This window comes from Apostichopus japonicus, chromosome 1 (assembly GCF_037975245.1).
Source record: "Apostichopus japonicus isolate 1M-3 chromosome 1, ASM3797524v1, whole genome shotgun sequence".
Lineage (NCBI taxonomy): Eukaryota > Metazoa > Echinodermata > Holothuroidea > Aspidochirotida > Stichopodidae > Apostichopus > Apostichopus japonicus.
Genome location: NC_092561.1, coordinates 4,844,176 through 4,861,593, shown reverse-complemented (window position 1 = coordinate 4,861,593; position 17,418 = coordinate 4,844,176). Strand labels below are relative to the sequence as shown.

The following is a 17,418-nucleotide window of genomic DNA, read 5'->3' as shown; positions in this document are numbered from 1 at the left end:
GATATAGTGGTTACAGTACAGTGGTAATATTTAACTTTTATTATTACAAATTCAGTATCATACATGCATTGACTGGAGCTTTGACACCTCTCAAGGTGGTGTACAGATATCGACCATTACATGTAACATGGGTCCTACCTGGCCACTGTTACAGCTCAATCCAGGCAACGGTATTGGGCTATCTCTGATCTCAGACAGCTTGGGACTAATGTCAAGAAGGTGCAGGAAACTATGAGCCCTCCTGTTAGCCCTTTGGTTCAGATAGTTGTGGAACTGTCAGGAAGAAAAAGAAGGCAACCATCAGAGAAAGGATTTTAAACTGAGAGTTTCAATTGTAAGAAAAAAATACATATCATTTAACCTGTAACTAGATTGAAATTGTTTTCTTTTAATCTTTCATTCCCTGCATGGAGAGACAACAAAATACTCAATAATGAAAATATTCCATAAACACCATCTCTAATTTACCAACTTGAACAGACTACAAGAAAGTAAAGTCAGGAATAACTTTCATGATGCATTTAATTTTAAGAACTGCTTGGTCACACACAAAAAAAAAGAAAAAAGTCTGAGTTATCTTCCAACAATGACTTGAAATGATTTATTTCTTAAACTTGCTTGGACATAATCCCAAGTATCGAGATCTGAAGTATTTTCTATGACTCGATTGAACAGATTCTATAAGAATCCAAGCCTCAAATACCATGACTTATTTATCTTTCAAACTTGGACATAATACAAAGTATCTGGATCTGAAGTACTTTCCATGACTCATTTGAACAGACTCCATAAGAATCCAAGTCTCAAATACCATGACCTATTTATCTCTCAAACTTGCTTGGACATAATACAATATATCTGGATCTGAAGTACTAGCCATGACTCATTTGAACAGACTCCATAAGACCCCAAGTCTCAAATACCATGACTTATTTATCTTTCAAACTTGCTTGGACATACAATTAAGTATAAGGATCTGAAGTACTTTCCATGACTCATTTGAACACACTCCATAAGAACCACTGTCTGAAATACTTTCCATGATTAATTTCTTCAAGGTCTGCTTCATCAGAGTCCAAAAGTATCTTATTCTCGAATATTTATCACAACTCCTCTCTCTTAAATGCTTGAAGAGACTATCGAAGAACCAAAATCAGGAATAAAGTTTAGATGACACTTCATTTTCTTACCTGCTTGAACAGACTCCAGCAGCTGCTTGGTTTCTCTAGATTCTCCGGCTGTTTCAGAGCGGTCAGGGCTCTGGCGATCTGTCCCGAAAAGTTCTGCTGGAACAATTTCTCGTTCGGAGTCTCGGCTTGGCGGCTTGTTAGAAGTTCTACTTGTTCGAGAGCGAAGACAATCTGACACGAAAGCAAATATTCAAACATTACTTAAATGAATGAAAATTGAATAAAAATGGAGGCAACTAATTATTCCGCTATTGGTGATTGCACGTGATGTATCTTTACATGTCAATCATCACCGAAATCGGGATTTGGAATATGTTAATGAGCTAAATCAATGATATGTCGATTTAAATAGGTATATGTCAATTTGAGTTGCTAGAAACTGGTATAAGTCCACGGAAATTGACTTCTACCGATTCAATTCGACATATCATCGATTTAAACTGGTATATGTCGATTTAAATTGACATATACTGATTTATTTTACTTATCATTGATTTAAATTGGTATATGTCGATTTAAATCAATGATATGTCGAATTAAACTGGTATATGTCGATTTAAATCGATGATATGTAGAATTAAACTGGTATATGTCAATTTAAATCGGTAGAATTCAATTTATGCTGCTGGAAACTGGTATAAGTCGAAGGAAATTAATATATGTCAATTTAAATCGGTATAAGTTGATCTCCCACGATTTGAGACTGATGGCCCGCCATAGGCGTTAACCACTGAGCTAACACTCCTTATGTGTTTAGATATTAAACTTCCAGATATTTTATGGAAAGGATTCGAGGAGAAATGAAACAAACCCATAAGGAGAGACAATCCAAGATTGATCTCTTGGTAAAGCAAATTCAACTTCTTCTGACAATGGAAGTATTTTTCTTCCCAGTCAGTTTTTACAGCGGACTCACCGGTTTCAGAATGGCTTTGTGCTTCTCCTGAAGGATGGCTTCTTTTTCTGCTTTGCTGAGAGTCTCGTTTTTCTGAATTCTCTGGACGCCTTCCTCTAGCTGAGCGATTCTCCTGGGGGTTTGCAAAAATGGAAAAATATTACTTGATCAATTTTTATAAAATATATATTAATTAATTTTTCATTCAATTTTAGGTTTTTACAGGGAGAAAGAATTTCTACATTTGCGGTAACCTGTATGTTTGTGATGGATCTGGTTGACATTTACCAGCCACAGTAATTCCCACCGTTGAGTAATAATTTCTCCTGTGCTCTTTAACCATCAGTTTCCGCATTGTTATTATGGTCAGATTGCAATTCCTCTGTAAAAAGTTATCTTTGTATTTCCAGGGATGAGCCTGGGGTAAAAAATAAATCGTGGAACTTTGCAAAAATTGCGGTATAGGCTCCAGTTTGCTTATGCTATAGTGTGTTAGGATAATAGTTTTTGTCCCCGAGGTAGAAAAGAAATCACTGATATTCCGCGAATTAGCGGAAAAAGCTCATGCCTGAATTTCACATTTCAAGAAACTTGTTTTCAAGCTCCAATTCACTGTTTCATTTATTTTCGTAATATGTATTGATCAAATATGCACAGAAAATGTCATTACTAGACAACACACACTACACGCACACTGACCAACGTTTACCTCTGGCTGCCAGAATATGAAAAATAACAGAAATGTTAAAACAAATCTACCGGAAGGCTCGCTTTGTTTCAGGAGATATAAATCCGTGGTAATCTGTGCTTCATAACCGTGGAGCATTTTCTATGATTTTGGTGCTCTACAAATCCCATTAATTAAATGGATTGATTGATCCAATTAAATTGAATTGATTGGCTACAAAATGTTCTGTGCATAATGCCGATACCTTTCAATCATAAGGTCCCTGGTTCTAGTCACTCCCAGATTAATGTATGTCGTCCAGTTACATAGTTGTTGACAATTAACAATTCATAATCATGGACGTTAAATATGAATGTAAGAGACTGACTTCGGTCAGCTTGCGGCTTTGATAAGCCAATGAGGCTTCTTCGCGAGTTCCTGCTTGCAGGAGGATCTGAAATACATACATACATACCTTGTGAGGTCATGTTGGACATGGTTTAGAGTTCCCAGCCAGAGTTCCTCCCAGAGTAAAGTTATTCTCCTGAGCTCCTTGACCAGCAGTTTGGACATGGTGACCATCGTTGGGTTGTGTTGACTGAGAACGGATAATATAGTCTGCAGGGAGTTCTCCATCATGTGCAGTGATTGGTTCCTCTCTTCCTCCTCTTCTTCCTCTTCTTCTTCCCCTTCCTCTTGGTTGTCAAGGGGTTCCTTCTCCATTCCTCCTGGGTCATGTTGTTGTCCTTCTAGGTCAGGGGTCAATGTCATGTTGCCCTTGCTTGGTGCCGAGAGAAACTTTGTTATCACACCGTGTTGCGCTGAAGGTGGAAACATTCAAACTTTCTTTTAATATTTATAATCCCCCGTTTTGTCTCCTTACTCCCTAAACCTCCATTGCTAACTCTTCCTGCAGCCCTCCCATCTCACCTGTTTCCTTTCATCTCACTTTTCATTTTTGTCCTGTCAATTTTTTTGCCATATTTCTTGTTTGATATTCCAATAAACTTGTCTGAGTCACCTCTCAATTTAACACTGCATATATGTTTCAATCTATGGGCTAAGATCAAAACGTCATGCCAAACCTTTCCGACCAAATGTAAACGTTATAGAAAAGTCTGAGTGCCTGGCATCTTAATCCTAGCAGGTTCTCCCAGTTTGTAAACTTGACTGAGGGTGGTGTGGGATGAGTAGGAGAAATTAGGGAGCAGTCACTGGCTATGGATGGAGAGTGTGCAATTAATTGGGAGGCTGTGTAATGGGTAAGGGATAGATGCTGTCTTGGGAGTTCAAAATAAATGGGGGGAGGGGGGGGGGTGATGAACAGGATGAGGAGTTGAAAAGAAATGGACAATTAGTTTGCTACAAAGTGAAAGTCTGTTGAGTTGTGGGATAGTATGTGCGGATGGCTTATTATTGGTAGGAGTATACAGCAATGTTAAACTTTATAAACAACAACTAGCTTTCTAAGGTATGAAAACAACATATAATCTGCAACAATAACATGAAGTCTCATGAGAGTGTTTTCTTTCAATTGTCACTGAGTTCAGGGATGAGCCTGGGGTAAAAAAAAAAACACGGAACTTTGCAAAAATTGCGGTATAGGCTCCAGTTTGCGTATGCTACAGTGTGTTAGGATAATAGTTTTTGTAACCGAGGTAGAAAAGAAATCACAGGTATTCCGCGAATTCATGGAAAAAGCTCATGCCTGTGAGTTACGTCCAATTACACCATGCAGATATCCAAGTGATCCGAGATATATTTAGTTAGTACAATACAAACGTACCCTCTTGGCTCTCATCTTTCCTACTCTCAGAGTCCGCGCACCCCACTACAGCCTGGTAGACAATGAGATGAGGTGAATCTTGGGCTACTCGGCACAAGAGATCCGAGATGCTCTGACGGACGTAGGCCTCCGGGTGGTTCAATCGAGAGAAGAGCTGAGGTATGATGCCTTAGCGAAAGGAAATAAAATAAAAAAAAACCTTGTAGGTAAAATCTTTATTTTTAAATAGCTAACTAGTCATATCATCAGGATTTCTACAATTGTCAAAGAGAAACTGCTCAATAATCAAAGTGAATAACTATGAGCACTAAACCTTCACAGGTAACAAGTCTCAGCAAATTGTGGATCGGTTAGGTGTGTAGCCTTAAGTATACTCACTGATTACTTTCAGAATGGACACAGTTTATCAAGAAGCCATACGCAGAGGAACAATACCTTATTTATTATGTAACATCTCCTAGTTTATCCAAACTTTGCGCCATAAAAAAATGTAATGATATCCCCATATCAATTTGTTAATGTCTTTCTCTTGATTCAAATCCATCTATTTAAAACCCTTCCATGCTGGAGACAAATATAAGAAAAGTTGTTGGAAAAAATGGAGAGATAATTACAAACTGAGTGTTTTTCAACGGATGATATTTTTTTAAATATTTTGTCTAACAATATTCATAATAAAATGGACAATTTTGTCGGGAGAAAACAAGTGTTCAACCTCGATGAAGTCTTGTTAACCAATTTTGAGTCCGAAATGAAATTTCACGACTATTTTTTTGAAAGAAAACGACTCACTTTTCCATGGTCCTGTGGGTGTGGTGGATAAACCGGTCTCCAAGACATCCTTGAACTGCGAGGCGTGTTTCACCAACAGTCTGAGAAGACGTAAAGTGGCTGTCACGTTGTGGTCTTCTTGATGTGAGGAGGTATCGCTTTCTTTCTCTAGATCTGTACCGTCTTTGCAAGCATTGTTACTGCTGCTGTTGGCATTTGGTCCCTTTTCCTTCAAAAGAAACAAAAAAAATGTGTCTTTAGTTCATATTCCTCTTTTTCTCTAAACGTCAAAGAAAGTGGAAAGTTTTAACTTTTGCCACTATTTAAAGTCTCAATACCTGTTTGCTGATGAATTTCGAAAAAAAAATTCCCACGTAGGTTCAATGTTTTCTTATTCTAAATGCATTCTGACCAGATGGATTTAATGGAGAAAAGCTGTCGCAATCGAAAGAAAACAATTTATTTTCTGTTGCCCTGCTGGCGCGAACGATTTACTGTAAAATCACTGGGAAAGTGAAAGTAGTCCTAGGCCTAATGGTCGTAACCAAAACAGAGAGATTTGATTGGCGCATGATCTGTTGGGCAGGGCTTGCAAATTTGAATTGAAGTTTGTAGAATCTACAGACTATAACGACAGATAACTCAATAAAATTAATATAAATATGAAAATTGCATAGATTGTTGCCATTTTCACTGAGCTTTTTAGTGCAGTAAGCTGGAAAGGTTAAAGTTCAAATTTGGCAAACAAGTACTGATACTTTAAGAATGGAAGAATGGAAGAGTTTGATGGAAAAGGTTACAATATTTACTTTGAGATGTTGCATATGATTACCATTTGAAAGAAATTTGAAAACTAAACCAAACATTAGGACAAGAGCAGTACCTTAAACAGGTCCACCTTTGTTAAAACCGAGCTCGCCCACAATATGCCAGCCAACAAGATTTTCCAATAACTTCAGTAGACACCATTTTCATTCATTGTTAATGTTAACTTTATATACACAATTACACAGATTTGGAAGTGGAGAATAACTTTGTACATATTTTGTTATGAACGTTGCACCAGTTACTTATGAAAAGAAAAGTAATGGACCCTTAGAAAATCCAATTGGGATATGTCTCAACTTACTTCTGGAAAAAGAGGAAAAAGAGGGAAAGAAAGAAAAGAAAAGAAAAGAAAAAGTAAGGCAAACTTACTGTTCCATTCAACTGTAGGAAGGTGAAGTAAGCCCAGGCAGCTAATCTGTAATGACTGTACACTCTGTAGCACATCTGTTGCCAGATGCCTAATAGACTATCCAAAATCACTCTCTCTGTCTGCTCCAGTTCTGGACAAACGTTCAGGAGTTTCTTCCGCATGGACTCCAAACCGTTGTCTTGGACGGACTAAAAAGAAATTAAATTATGACCGATATGAATGTGAAGAAGTCCATACGAAATAATTTTCAAGCATATCAACTTTTTTTCCTACTATCAATGACTAAACGTTCCTCTGGAATAATTGTTATTAAATTTGAACGATGGAAGAATAGTTTCAAAGACGGATGGCTTACAGCTCGTAATCAAAGTGAAGAGATTTCCTCGTTTTGGTCAACGTCATTCTTCATGGAACAACTTAACTTTGAAAAACATGACAATGAATACTCAGGGATGAGCCTGGGGTAAAAAAAACAATCACGAAACTTTGCAAAAATTGCGGTATAGGCTCCAGTTTGCGTATGCTACAGTGTGTTAGGATAATAGTTTTTGTCCCCCTGCAGGTTGGATATCCATAGTTAATGAAAAACATGCGAACGACGGATCAAATGATACAACGCTGTTGTTAGAAATTCACGGAAATTGAGAGGTGTAAATCTCGGAGGTAGAAAAGAGATCACGGATATTCCGCGAATTCCTCGGAAAAAGCTCATGCCTGATACTGCTTGCTACTAAACCTTTACCTGTAATTGTTCTGTGATGTCTTCTTCACCAACATTCATCGACTTGATGTTGGCCTGGTTCAATAGCTCTGTGACCTCCTGACACTGACTTGCACTGGTGGAGGGCGGCAAGAGGCGCATGATCTCACTCTTTTCCTCCGAACTCAAGTTTGCCGTTTCTTCCTCACTAAAACATGTAAAGAAAGTGTCGGGATAAATGTCCCATTGTGCTGCAGATCGAGAGATGTTATTAAACCAAAAGTTTTGGTTCAATTTACCAACAGCTGGTGGGAGGATGGTTTCACCTATTACAAATGGAAAATCTTGATTTTACACATTATAAGGCATTACACAAAAAGTAAGACCACCTGGTAGAAAATAATTATTTAAAAAAAAAAAAAAAACTTTTCAAATGTTTAAGTTCAATGACAATCTATGAAGAGTCATTTAACCATAGCCCCACCTGGCACGATCCACTGCCTTCCTTCCCCACCGGTAACACCAAGCAGCTAGGGATGCCCAAGCCTTGGCAAGAGAAGGACATTGCATGGTTGCTAGGTGAAGCAGACGACCGCAGACTGCATCATTCTCATTGATAGCTGGACTCGCTCCGACTGAAACAAATGTAGATAGGCATTTCAGTGACGTCCTTATCAACCAAAATAGTTTACAAGCCTTCATTTAATTTTTTAATTTTTTTTATCTTCCTTGATGATTAGTCAGACAGTTCTGTCTTCAAATTGGAAAGGAAATTAGACTATAATAGATGGCAACTAAACATACTAATACTGTAAAAACAAAAACAGTATTATTGTAGTACTGTGAGCCAGTAGATATCCTGACAAGAATCTTTATTATTATTTGTTTTAAAATCCTCCTAAAATTTAATCCTAACTAGAAGATTTCTGTTGCCATTGTCATAAATGTCAGGGCAGTATTCTAACACCATTAGAGCCAATCAAGACCTGCAACAAGCTTGAGACTTGTGTATAGGGACCATGTTTGTAGAGAACATTTTTTCTAGGAACGTGTTTCTAGTGAGAAATGTGTCCACTGGGAATGTCTCTAGGGAGCATGAGTCTATAGAGCATACTTCTAGGGAGCTTGTGTCCAAGGAGCATTATACTGAACCAATTGCTTTAGGTTGTTTCAATGTGGTGTAATCCTGCATGTTATTAACAGAAAGTGTTCAAGAATGGTGAATGAAGTATCAAAGAATTCATTCAATTTTAACACCAATGAGAGCAACTGGGTTGCCCACCTAACTTTCTTAACAATCCATTCGTTCTTACCTCCACTAGAACCTGGTACCTGCTGTATGTACATGCCAAGTCCTAACCCTTGTAACGAACCATTCTGTTCCATTTCCAGTAACATGAAGAGACTCTTTGCCAGGTTACTCATGTCTCCCAGGTCCGTCCCTCGAGCTTGCTTCAGATACGGCACGGCGCTACGGTAGTCCACCGTCAGCCACTTCACCAGGCCGCAGAGTGACCGAGAGTTGAGTTCGCAAATCCGCAGATAGTCCGCCCCCGTTGGGATGGCAGGGTTCGAGAGGGTGGTGTATTTGAGAATGATGGAGGCCATCTGTTCCCATGCTTGTGGCTTTTGGTTGCTACTGTGGAAGAGCTTGCAGCATTCCCTCTCCAAACGGAAGGACACCAAGGTGGAGAGGTCTTTAGTAGTACCCTCTTCCATTACGGTGACTAGAGGCTTCTGAGGAGAACTTCTGTCCAGTTTAAACTGTGATTAAATGTTAAAAAAAGAGGCTACTTTATCAATTTTTAATTTGAGACAACGATTTCTCTACCGAGGCAAGACATTTGTGAGGAAGGAAGTACTGTAACATTGAGTTTGAATGGAAACTGTGCATTACCGATATCATGAACGTTGGTCATTTGCTCCAACTAGATGTGACAAAAACTTTCAATTCTCCATCTCCTGTTCTATGCCTTTTATGTGAAAATAATTGTTTTTTTTTATGTGAAAACTTTTTTCAACTATCCACTTGTTTTTGGTGAAATAATAAAGCCATGCTTTGCCACAACCAGAAAATGACACATTTGCATACGAATCAGTCTGAATAATCTTCAGCAGCAAAATGGGCCAGGGACTACAAAATATATGATTTTATAAAGGGTAGAGGTGGGATTGATGTTCTCAATCCTAGCAAGATCTTCTTTTAGAGGTTAACTGAGCCATAATCAGTGTCACGATTTAAACAAATTCCTCCTAATAAACTTACTCTTGACGGTCCGTTGGTCATCCACATTACTTCACTGGAGAGGTAATTGTCTGCTAATTTCAGGTTTCCTAGTTTCCTTGCCAGGCTAGCTACAGCCAAATGCAGTTCAGTCAAATGAACCGCTATTTCAAGCTCCAAAGCTGACAAAATGAAATTAAAAACAAAGAAAGATGAATACATAAATTATGAAAATCACAGACCACCAAAGGACTAGGGATATTAAATATATAAAATTAATGTCTAGCATTGAATTTTCAAACAAAAAATGCTTATAATTTCCAGAGGACCTCTAGGATTGTTGCATTAAAGAGGTCATCATTTGGTAGTGATGCCATCATGTTGCAATAAGGTCAGAATGTCTGAACCAATACTAAGAATCAATCTCTAGTATTGAATTTCCAAAAAATAGTTTTATATTTTTGGAGGACCTTGGGGATCACATTGTTGTAGTAGTGAAGTCAAGAAGTTGTATCCAGAGGTCACCAGAGCAAGTCACAATGTTGTAATAATGTCACCATGTTGCAGTTAAGTGTCAGAATGTTGTGATAAGGTCCCATGCTGATTAAGGGGAGCCAACAGCTTTCTATGAACCTTGAGTGCCGTGAACTTAAGTCTTCTTTTTTTTTGTACTTCAATTGATTTCTTATTTATTAAGTTTATCAACTAATTAATTAATTATTAATTAATTCTGGATATTCACCTGAGTTCCCTCTCATTCTCTGCAGGTGTAATTGATAAGAAGTGAGTACCACAGCACGGATGAGTGCTTTAAGATTCTGCTCTGATGGGTGCAGGTCCAATTCTGCACCCAGGGGTAACAGGAAGTTCTAAAATTTCAAAAGAGAATGGGCAAAAAAGGTAAATTTCAAAACTGAGTATCTCCACCCTAAAATGCAAACAAATGTTATAAAATAAATTTCACAAGAATGTTTATATGACCTAGTAACAGAAGACCTGACAGACAAAAAAAAAAAGATAAAAAAGAAAGAAAAAACTTCAATTTTTTTTCTGCTACTGAAAATAACAAACTAACAATTTGTTATGTTTTGCATTTTTTGAGGTGGGAAGGTTTTACATCGCACGCACACCTAGCAACATTGATTCTAGCATCTCATCTACTACAACAACACTGAAACAGCTTTCACTCACCGGTGACATCGTCTGTACCGTATTCGTCATCATTGAGGTCAACTGTGACATCGATGCAAGGTCAGAGGTCAAGCTGGGCCATTCCAACAAGTTCAGCTTTAGTCCTCCCCTCTGTAGTTGTCCTGCCTTCTCAAACATGTCAAGGATTTTGGACCTGCAGATGAAATATGCGAAGAGATGATAAAACAGGATAACAATTTTCACTGATGTAAAGGGGAACAGTTCAGATACTTTGGTCTATGGGTTATTGGTAACCAAATACGTTACAATTCATACATAGATTGTGCTTCTTCAGGCAGAGACAACAAGAGAAAGAAGGAGTTTTATGAATTTTAAGTTAATCACCATCAGTATGATCATCATGGTTTCTTAATACAAGAAAATTGAAAAAATAGACCAATAAAGTTGGGATGTTAATGGAATTTTTGCATAGCAATATACAAGCCTTCTTTCATTTTCAGACCAAATTATTCAAATTGCAAGAAGTTATCACAATTGACTGTACATGGTAGGTTTAGCTACTCTCCATTTGTCTCTGTATCAATTAAAGGACGACAATGCTCGTCACAACAACTCACATTTCAGGGTGTGCACCCGAGATGCCGTTTTTGGAGGTGAGTGGACTAGCCGCACATCCCAAGAGGTGATTTCGGCACAACGACTCTATTATCAATAGCCAGGATGTCTTTCGAATCGACAAGAGGTTGTACACATCCGACCGCTCGATGTCGCAATTCTCGAGAGGATTCTGTAAGGCTGTCAGCTTAGGGACAAGGTCCAAGTGTTCCTGAGCAGTCTTGAAGTCAAAATCTTGGAAGCTTCCAAGGGCTCTGAGGAAAAGAGCAGAAAAGAAAGATAAGTTGAAAGGAGTCCTCTGTAAACCAATGCAGCAACAAATAATCATCTCTTTGTGTGTGTAAACTGAATGGTTAGGTTTATTGAGAGAGCTGAAACTTTCACAATATTTCAGAATTATTTATTGTTCAAGGGACTTCCTGGTTTTATACTTCCAAACAAACAACAACATATGGGTCCACCTTGAACCCAGACGAAGAGGAAAACAGTTAAGCAGTAATACAAGAATTGAGCTAGAAATAGTAAAATATAATCCCTAGGAACGCTTACACAAGTCATCTTTACAGACCTAAGAAGTTTATTACATTTGTGGAGGAGCTGAGCCCTTAAAGCATATTATAATCAGTGGCTTAAATAACTTACTGGAAATGGACTATCAACAACCTCACCCCACAGTCCCCCCCCACCCCCTCCCCTCCTCACTCCATCATCACAACCAAAACTGTAACACACATGGCTGTAAGCTGTAAAGTAGGACCCTCTTAGCTTCAAATAATGCAATTTACAAAATGGACAATGAAATTCACGGTCTACACAACAGGCACATGTAACAACAACCACCTGCATCAGTGAACAAAAAGAATTAGGTCTGTTGCAGAGCTGGAATTTGTAAACAATTATGTGACTCAGTTAAATGATTGATATAACTCATTCATTGGTGTGTTAAACTAATCAACATGCTGAACCAATAAATACTGAGATTTCTGATATCAACTTACTTGACAGCATTGAAATCTTCGTTAAGGTTGAGGTTCTTCGTGATTCCGTCGGGAGCTTTGGTCTTTAGATGTTTGACAGCATCCTGCCATTCCAGGGCAGACTTGTAATCACCTACTGTCAGGTAAATGTCAACCACCTGAGAATAAACCACATGACTGGTCAGGTGATCAACGTTTACAATGCAGTTAATGTTATTGTTTATGATCTAAGGTTTATTTGTGATATAATAATCTGATTTTAATCATGTTAGCTAAATGAACAGCAGAAAACTTGGAAGAAGGAATTTACAAATTTGGAGAGAGCAAGAAATGTTTGCCTAGAGTGAGTTTGGGACCAGTGACCTGAGGATCCCTATTTTTTGGCTGGGGGAGAGGGTAGGGGAGAGGGTGAGGGTTGGGGAGAGGGTGCTAGGAGAGGGTGAGGGAGAGGGCTGGGGAGGGGGTGAGGGAGAGGGTTGGGGAGAGGTAGGCAGAAGCAACTGCATCTTGCATTTGTAAGATATCTACAAAGAGTTTAATGTGTAATAAAAAAGTAAAAAAAAAGAGTAAACTACTACATATTGAGACCTTACACAACACCATCAACATTTTCTTAGGTGTCTAACTTCATTAACTACGTCTTTCTTAAAATGAATTTGACTAACAGGGAATAATTCAGTGATGAAATATTGTGTGTTTTGAAATCTCTGAATTTTGTCTCTTATAATAAAATACTATGGTGCTTGATGTGTACACAAACTGCCCATATGTACATATAATAATACTAATAATAATAATAATACATAATTTTTATATAGCGGCAAACAAACTATGAAATAATTCTCGTAGCTCTTAACATAATAATAACAATTATAACATATATGCTTTGGTGAAAAGATACGTTTTGAGTGCTGATTTGAAATATGTGCACTTGTATATAGTCATTTGCCCAATCTGCCTTCTACACTTCTGCGTTGCTGGATAAATCGTTCCCTGACTAATACTGCTGATTAATCATAAATCTTAAGTCCTTACCTCGTTAGCTAAGAATGACACCACCGCATGGTTACCCTGGAATGGATTGCTGTTATTCACGTTGGTACTCTCTCTGGTCATCAACTTGATGGTGGGGCCATTCTTGGTCGTCCCATCCTTGCCCTCACGTTCGACTTTTGCCGTCTCCGACATCTTCGTCCCCTTCTGGTTCAGGATCGGTGGCAGATCTGACGAGTCGCCGATGTTGATGTAATCTTTCAGAGCTTGGATGGTCTCTGTAGCACAGGATTCAAAGCTGGAGAAAGAAAAAAATGTTGTCAGATGAAAAAACCATCGAAGGACGACGAACTTGAAGCAGAATTTTAGTCTTGATGTCTTAGTCCGAGAAAACTATCTGAGTGTCGGTAATGTTTCTATTACTTCCGGTCTTTAAGATATTCAGCCGTAAGTTATGCTGACTTTCTAAAATGCTCCGTTGAGGCTGAATTGATGATGTCAGCCCTCCCTCAAGGCATGTCTTAAATAGCATTACTAATCCATTGTCTTATAACTTTATAAACAAATCAAGCAAAACATGTTCTAACTTCATATTAAACATTGCAACACCCTTGGATGACCACTCGTCCATGACCAAAGGCATTGTAAACATGCAATTCGAGGGCCACAGAAGTTGTCTCCACTACCCCTTCAGTTTTGTGTAGCATCTGAAGAACTGACCCAGTTGTCTGTGTGTTAGACTAAGTAGTCCAGCCACTCTAACTGATGAGCCTCAGTTGTGTGAGGAGTCGTTTCTCAAATATTGAAAGCTGTACATACACACAGCCTTTACTAATAGCAGTATTTTTAACGTTCTTCAACAAATCAAAGTAAATTTTGTGTCTACATTCACCCTTGAAGGTTGATGACACGATAGAATTTGGATTCTTTCCAAACAATGATGATGTTAGCCCTCCTCAAGAAATGCCTTAAACAGTATTATTAATCCATTGTCTTCTAACTTCATAAACAAATCAAGCAAAACATGTTATAACTTTATATAAACATTACAACGCCCTTGGATGACCACTGGTCAATGACCAAAGGAGGCCACAGAATGAACTACTTGTGGACACTTACTTTCTTTCTGCGTGTTTAACCAGCGCAGAGAGCCAGGGAAACTTCCTCTGGGCTGTACTCTCACACCAAGTCTGCAACCCAACGATGCCCTGAGCATCTCCAAGCTTCGCTGAGCAGTAGGCAGCTTTACACACAACATCTTCAAACCTGGGCTCCTATATTAAGGGCAGAGAAAGATTGCATTCAGTTTAATTCAAATCTAATTTGACTGAATTTCAATCAAACATCTCAATCAATTGAGACACCAGAGACTAAAAGATTTATAAAGTGAGGCAGTACTGAGAGCATGTTCTTGCATGACATCCATCTAGGAGGGTAATAGGAGGTTAGAGAGCAGAGCTGGATAAAAAGTTGCTTGGAATTGGAAGGATATGGACATTTTTGTTTATAAGGCTCTCACCACAAATGGGAGTGATTTTTAACTTGCACCAAAGAACTCTCTCTAATTCCTATTACCTGATATGACCATTATATCCTGAAAAGACCAAGAATCTAACGAGACCTTGCAAGCATGAGGTCATTTTAGCTTTAGTTAATTATTTGCAACCACGTAGAAAGAAGACAGAGTGGAGCTTGAAACATAGAGAATGATTCTGTAGACTGTGAGCTATAAACTGTGAACAATAAAGACCAGAGTATGTAGCTTAGAAATATTCCAATAGATTAGTGCTCACCTCACAAAATTGAAATAAGCAAACAATGTCTAAATCAAAAATATCATGGTGTATTGTTCACTCTTCAATAAATCGTTTATGATATGTATCATCTCATGTAAATGGACGAGAAAAGTTCTCCCACAATGCACTGTGAGCTTCCAATCCATTCATCTTTTTCTTATCAGTATATATGTTGCTTTCTAAATTACTGTAAGTAATCTGCATGCATTCCAGACGAGGTCAAGACAAATACAAGGAACCTAAACCTTATCGTGAACGAGATTAACATTCCAGCAAATCCATTCCTCTCCCTCCGACCTACTGCTTTCCAAAGACCAATCTTTCCCATTACCCCCCACCCCTCCTCCACCCCACACTTTCCCCCCTCTCAGTAACACAGCTAAAAACACTTACAGCAGATGTTGCCTTTACGGTACAATCTTTAATCATCCCAGCAGCCTGTTTGAAGGGGAATGCATTCTGGTCATATAAATTCCTCTCCCTCCGACCTGCTACTTTTCAAAAACCCAATCTTTCCCATTACCCCCCCCCCCCCCTCCACCCCACACTTTCTCCCTCTCTCAGTAACATCGCTAAACCACTTACAGCAGTTGTTCCCTTTACGGTACAATCTTTAATCATCCCAGCAGCCTGTTTGTAAGCGAACGCATACTGGTCACAGTTGATGGCTACGGCGTACAGCACCGGCCGCATCATGTTGAACCAGTCCTTACAGGTGGACATGTTGGTCCTGAAGAATGTCTTCACCGACTGGAGGGGGATGCAATGGAGAAACTGTATCAAGTTCCATCGTAATTTGAATTTAATTTGTCAAGTACTGTGTATGTTTAAGGTTTGTCGACACATTTGACAAACCTTATGCTGATATGTTCATATATAAATATGTGGATATATAATTATATAAAGACATCATAAGCAAAAGTTAAATGAAACTGATAGCATCTAAATTTCTTCTTCTTCCTGTATAAGTACACACTGTTCTTTGTCTTTGATCACATAATTCAGTTGATCTTTTGTTAATGCAGGGAATAAATGAATAATAAACTCACAATGAAAGGTCTATTTATGAATTATGGAGTGAGATCTAAAGGGAGAATACTTCCTAAAGTCGTTGAAAGCCTTAGAATCCATTGAGCGTCCACAAATTTGTGAAGTACAACACTCAAACAGGAAAAGAGAGAAAGGTACCTCAAAGACATAATCAAGCTGTAACTGATACTCAAACTATTATCAAGGATGAGCCTGGGGTAAAACAAAAATCACTGAACTTTGCAAAAATTGCGGTATAGGCTCCAGTTTGTGGATGCTACAGTGTGTTAGGATAATAGTTTTTGTCCCCGAGGTAGAAAAGAAATCACAGATATTCCGCGAATTCGCGGAAAAAGCTCATGCCTGCATTATAAACATACATTTCTTTGCTTCGTTTGTTCTGGTTACATTTACTGATTGGTATTATAACTGATTTTAACAAGTTTTATTTTCCTCCATCCATCCCTCGATGGTAAAATTACGATGTCTTTTTGTCTGTCTCTTTTGAAATAAATAGCGTCCTCATTCTAGTTTTGTTTCATTTATCCTCTGGAGAAGTGAAGTATTAGTAAACTGTCAAATGAAGTAATCAATATATATCTCTACCTTGTTGGTCAATGGTAAGCTGACGGCACAGCCCTCAGTGGCATTGTAAACTAATTTCTCCAAATGTTCCATGAACTGCAGTAGTAGCAGAGGTCGAAGTTGAAGACTGCTGTACTCTGCAGAGAAAGCTTTGTAAAAAGGGCGGGGAAAAAAATTGTAAGAAAAGAGAAGGTGACCATAAACTCCTACTTGTCTCTGGCCCATTTTTTTTTTTATTATTGTTATCTTTAAAGAGGGTAGTCCTGCTCAATGCAGAAGCACTGCTTTCCAGAGGAGACCTCAATACAAAATACATATACAATATTATGCAGTAGAAAAACGGTAAACATCCAAAAGCACAAAAAGGACGGCAAAAAGATAGACAAACAAATATCAGACATCTAAACAAAATATATAAGTTTTCATATTGCCATAAAGGAAAAGGGGGTCAAATCCTCTCTGCATCATGGAATGGATTATACAGGGTTTCAATATGTTTTTAAAATGTTGTGGTAGGAGGCAATTCATAGCAGCAAAAAGGGAATTAAATCTAAAATCCAAATTTTCTGTAGCCGTTTGGAAGGCTCTGAATTTTGTTTCCTACACAAAATACTATAGTTTTGGTGGTCAATATATAATAATAAATAATAATATATACACATACATCTCATATATATCTTTTGGACTTGTACAGCACTTTGACCATTTCGAGCAGCATTATTATTGGGATATGATACCTGTTTAAATTATTCCATGCAAATTCTGGATAAATTACTCCTTGCATTATACATTTCATTATCAATACAAGAACATGTTCGAAGTTTCATCGATAGGAAGAAA

The 17,418-nt window shown here is 38.1% G+C and overlaps 1 protein-coding gene across 3 annotated transcripts in view; it reads right to left on the bottom strand.

Moving 5' to 3' along the window:
- The window catches only part of LOC139962069 (serine/threonine-protein kinase SMG1-like), a 72,987-nt gene that overhangs the window by 32,370 nt on the left and 23,199 nt on the right, over positions 1 to 17,418 (bottom strand). For all 3 annotated transcript variants that reach the window (XM_071962048.1, XM_071962134.1, XM_071961962.1), the window contains exons 24-42: positions 16,600 to 16,727; positions 15,550 to 15,714; positions 14,288 to 14,442; positions 13,211 to 13,466; positions 12,197 to 12,333; positions 11,201 to 11,452; positions 10,623 to 10,776; positions 10,174 to 10,300; positions 9,474 to 9,613; positions 8,521 to 8,971; positions 7,692 to 7,842; positions 7,250 to 7,415; positions 6,507 to 6,695; positions 5,331 to 5,538; positions 4,539 to 4,706; positions 3,228 to 3,573; positions 2,107 to 2,218; positions 1,191 to 1,361; positions 139 to 273 (exon numbers count right to left, since the gene is read on the bottom strand). In XM_071962048.1, the coding sequence (XP_071818149.1) occupies positions 139 to 273; positions 1,191 to 1,361; positions 2,107 to 2,218; positions 3,228 to 3,573; positions 4,539 to 4,706; positions 5,331 to 5,538; positions 6,507 to 6,695; positions 7,250 to 7,415; positions 7,692 to 7,842; positions 8,521 to 8,971; positions 9,474 to 9,613; positions 10,174 to 10,300; positions 10,623 to 10,776; positions 11,201 to 11,452; positions 12,197 to 12,333; positions 13,211 to 13,466; positions 14,288 to 14,442; positions 15,550 to 15,714; positions 16,600 to 16,727 (3,611 nt within the window). The remainder of the gene's footprint in view (positions 1 to 138; positions 274 to 1,190; positions 1,362 to 2,106; positions 2,219 to 3,227; positions 3,574 to 4,538; positions 4,707 to 5,330; positions 5,539 to 6,506; positions 6,696 to 7,249; positions 7,416 to 7,691; positions 7,843 to 8,520; positions 8,972 to 9,473; positions 9,614 to 10,173; positions 10,301 to 10,622; positions 10,777 to 11,200; positions 11,453 to 12,196; positions 12,334 to 13,210; positions 13,467 to 14,287; positions 14,443 to 15,549; positions 15,715 to 16,599; positions 16,728 to 17,418) is intronic.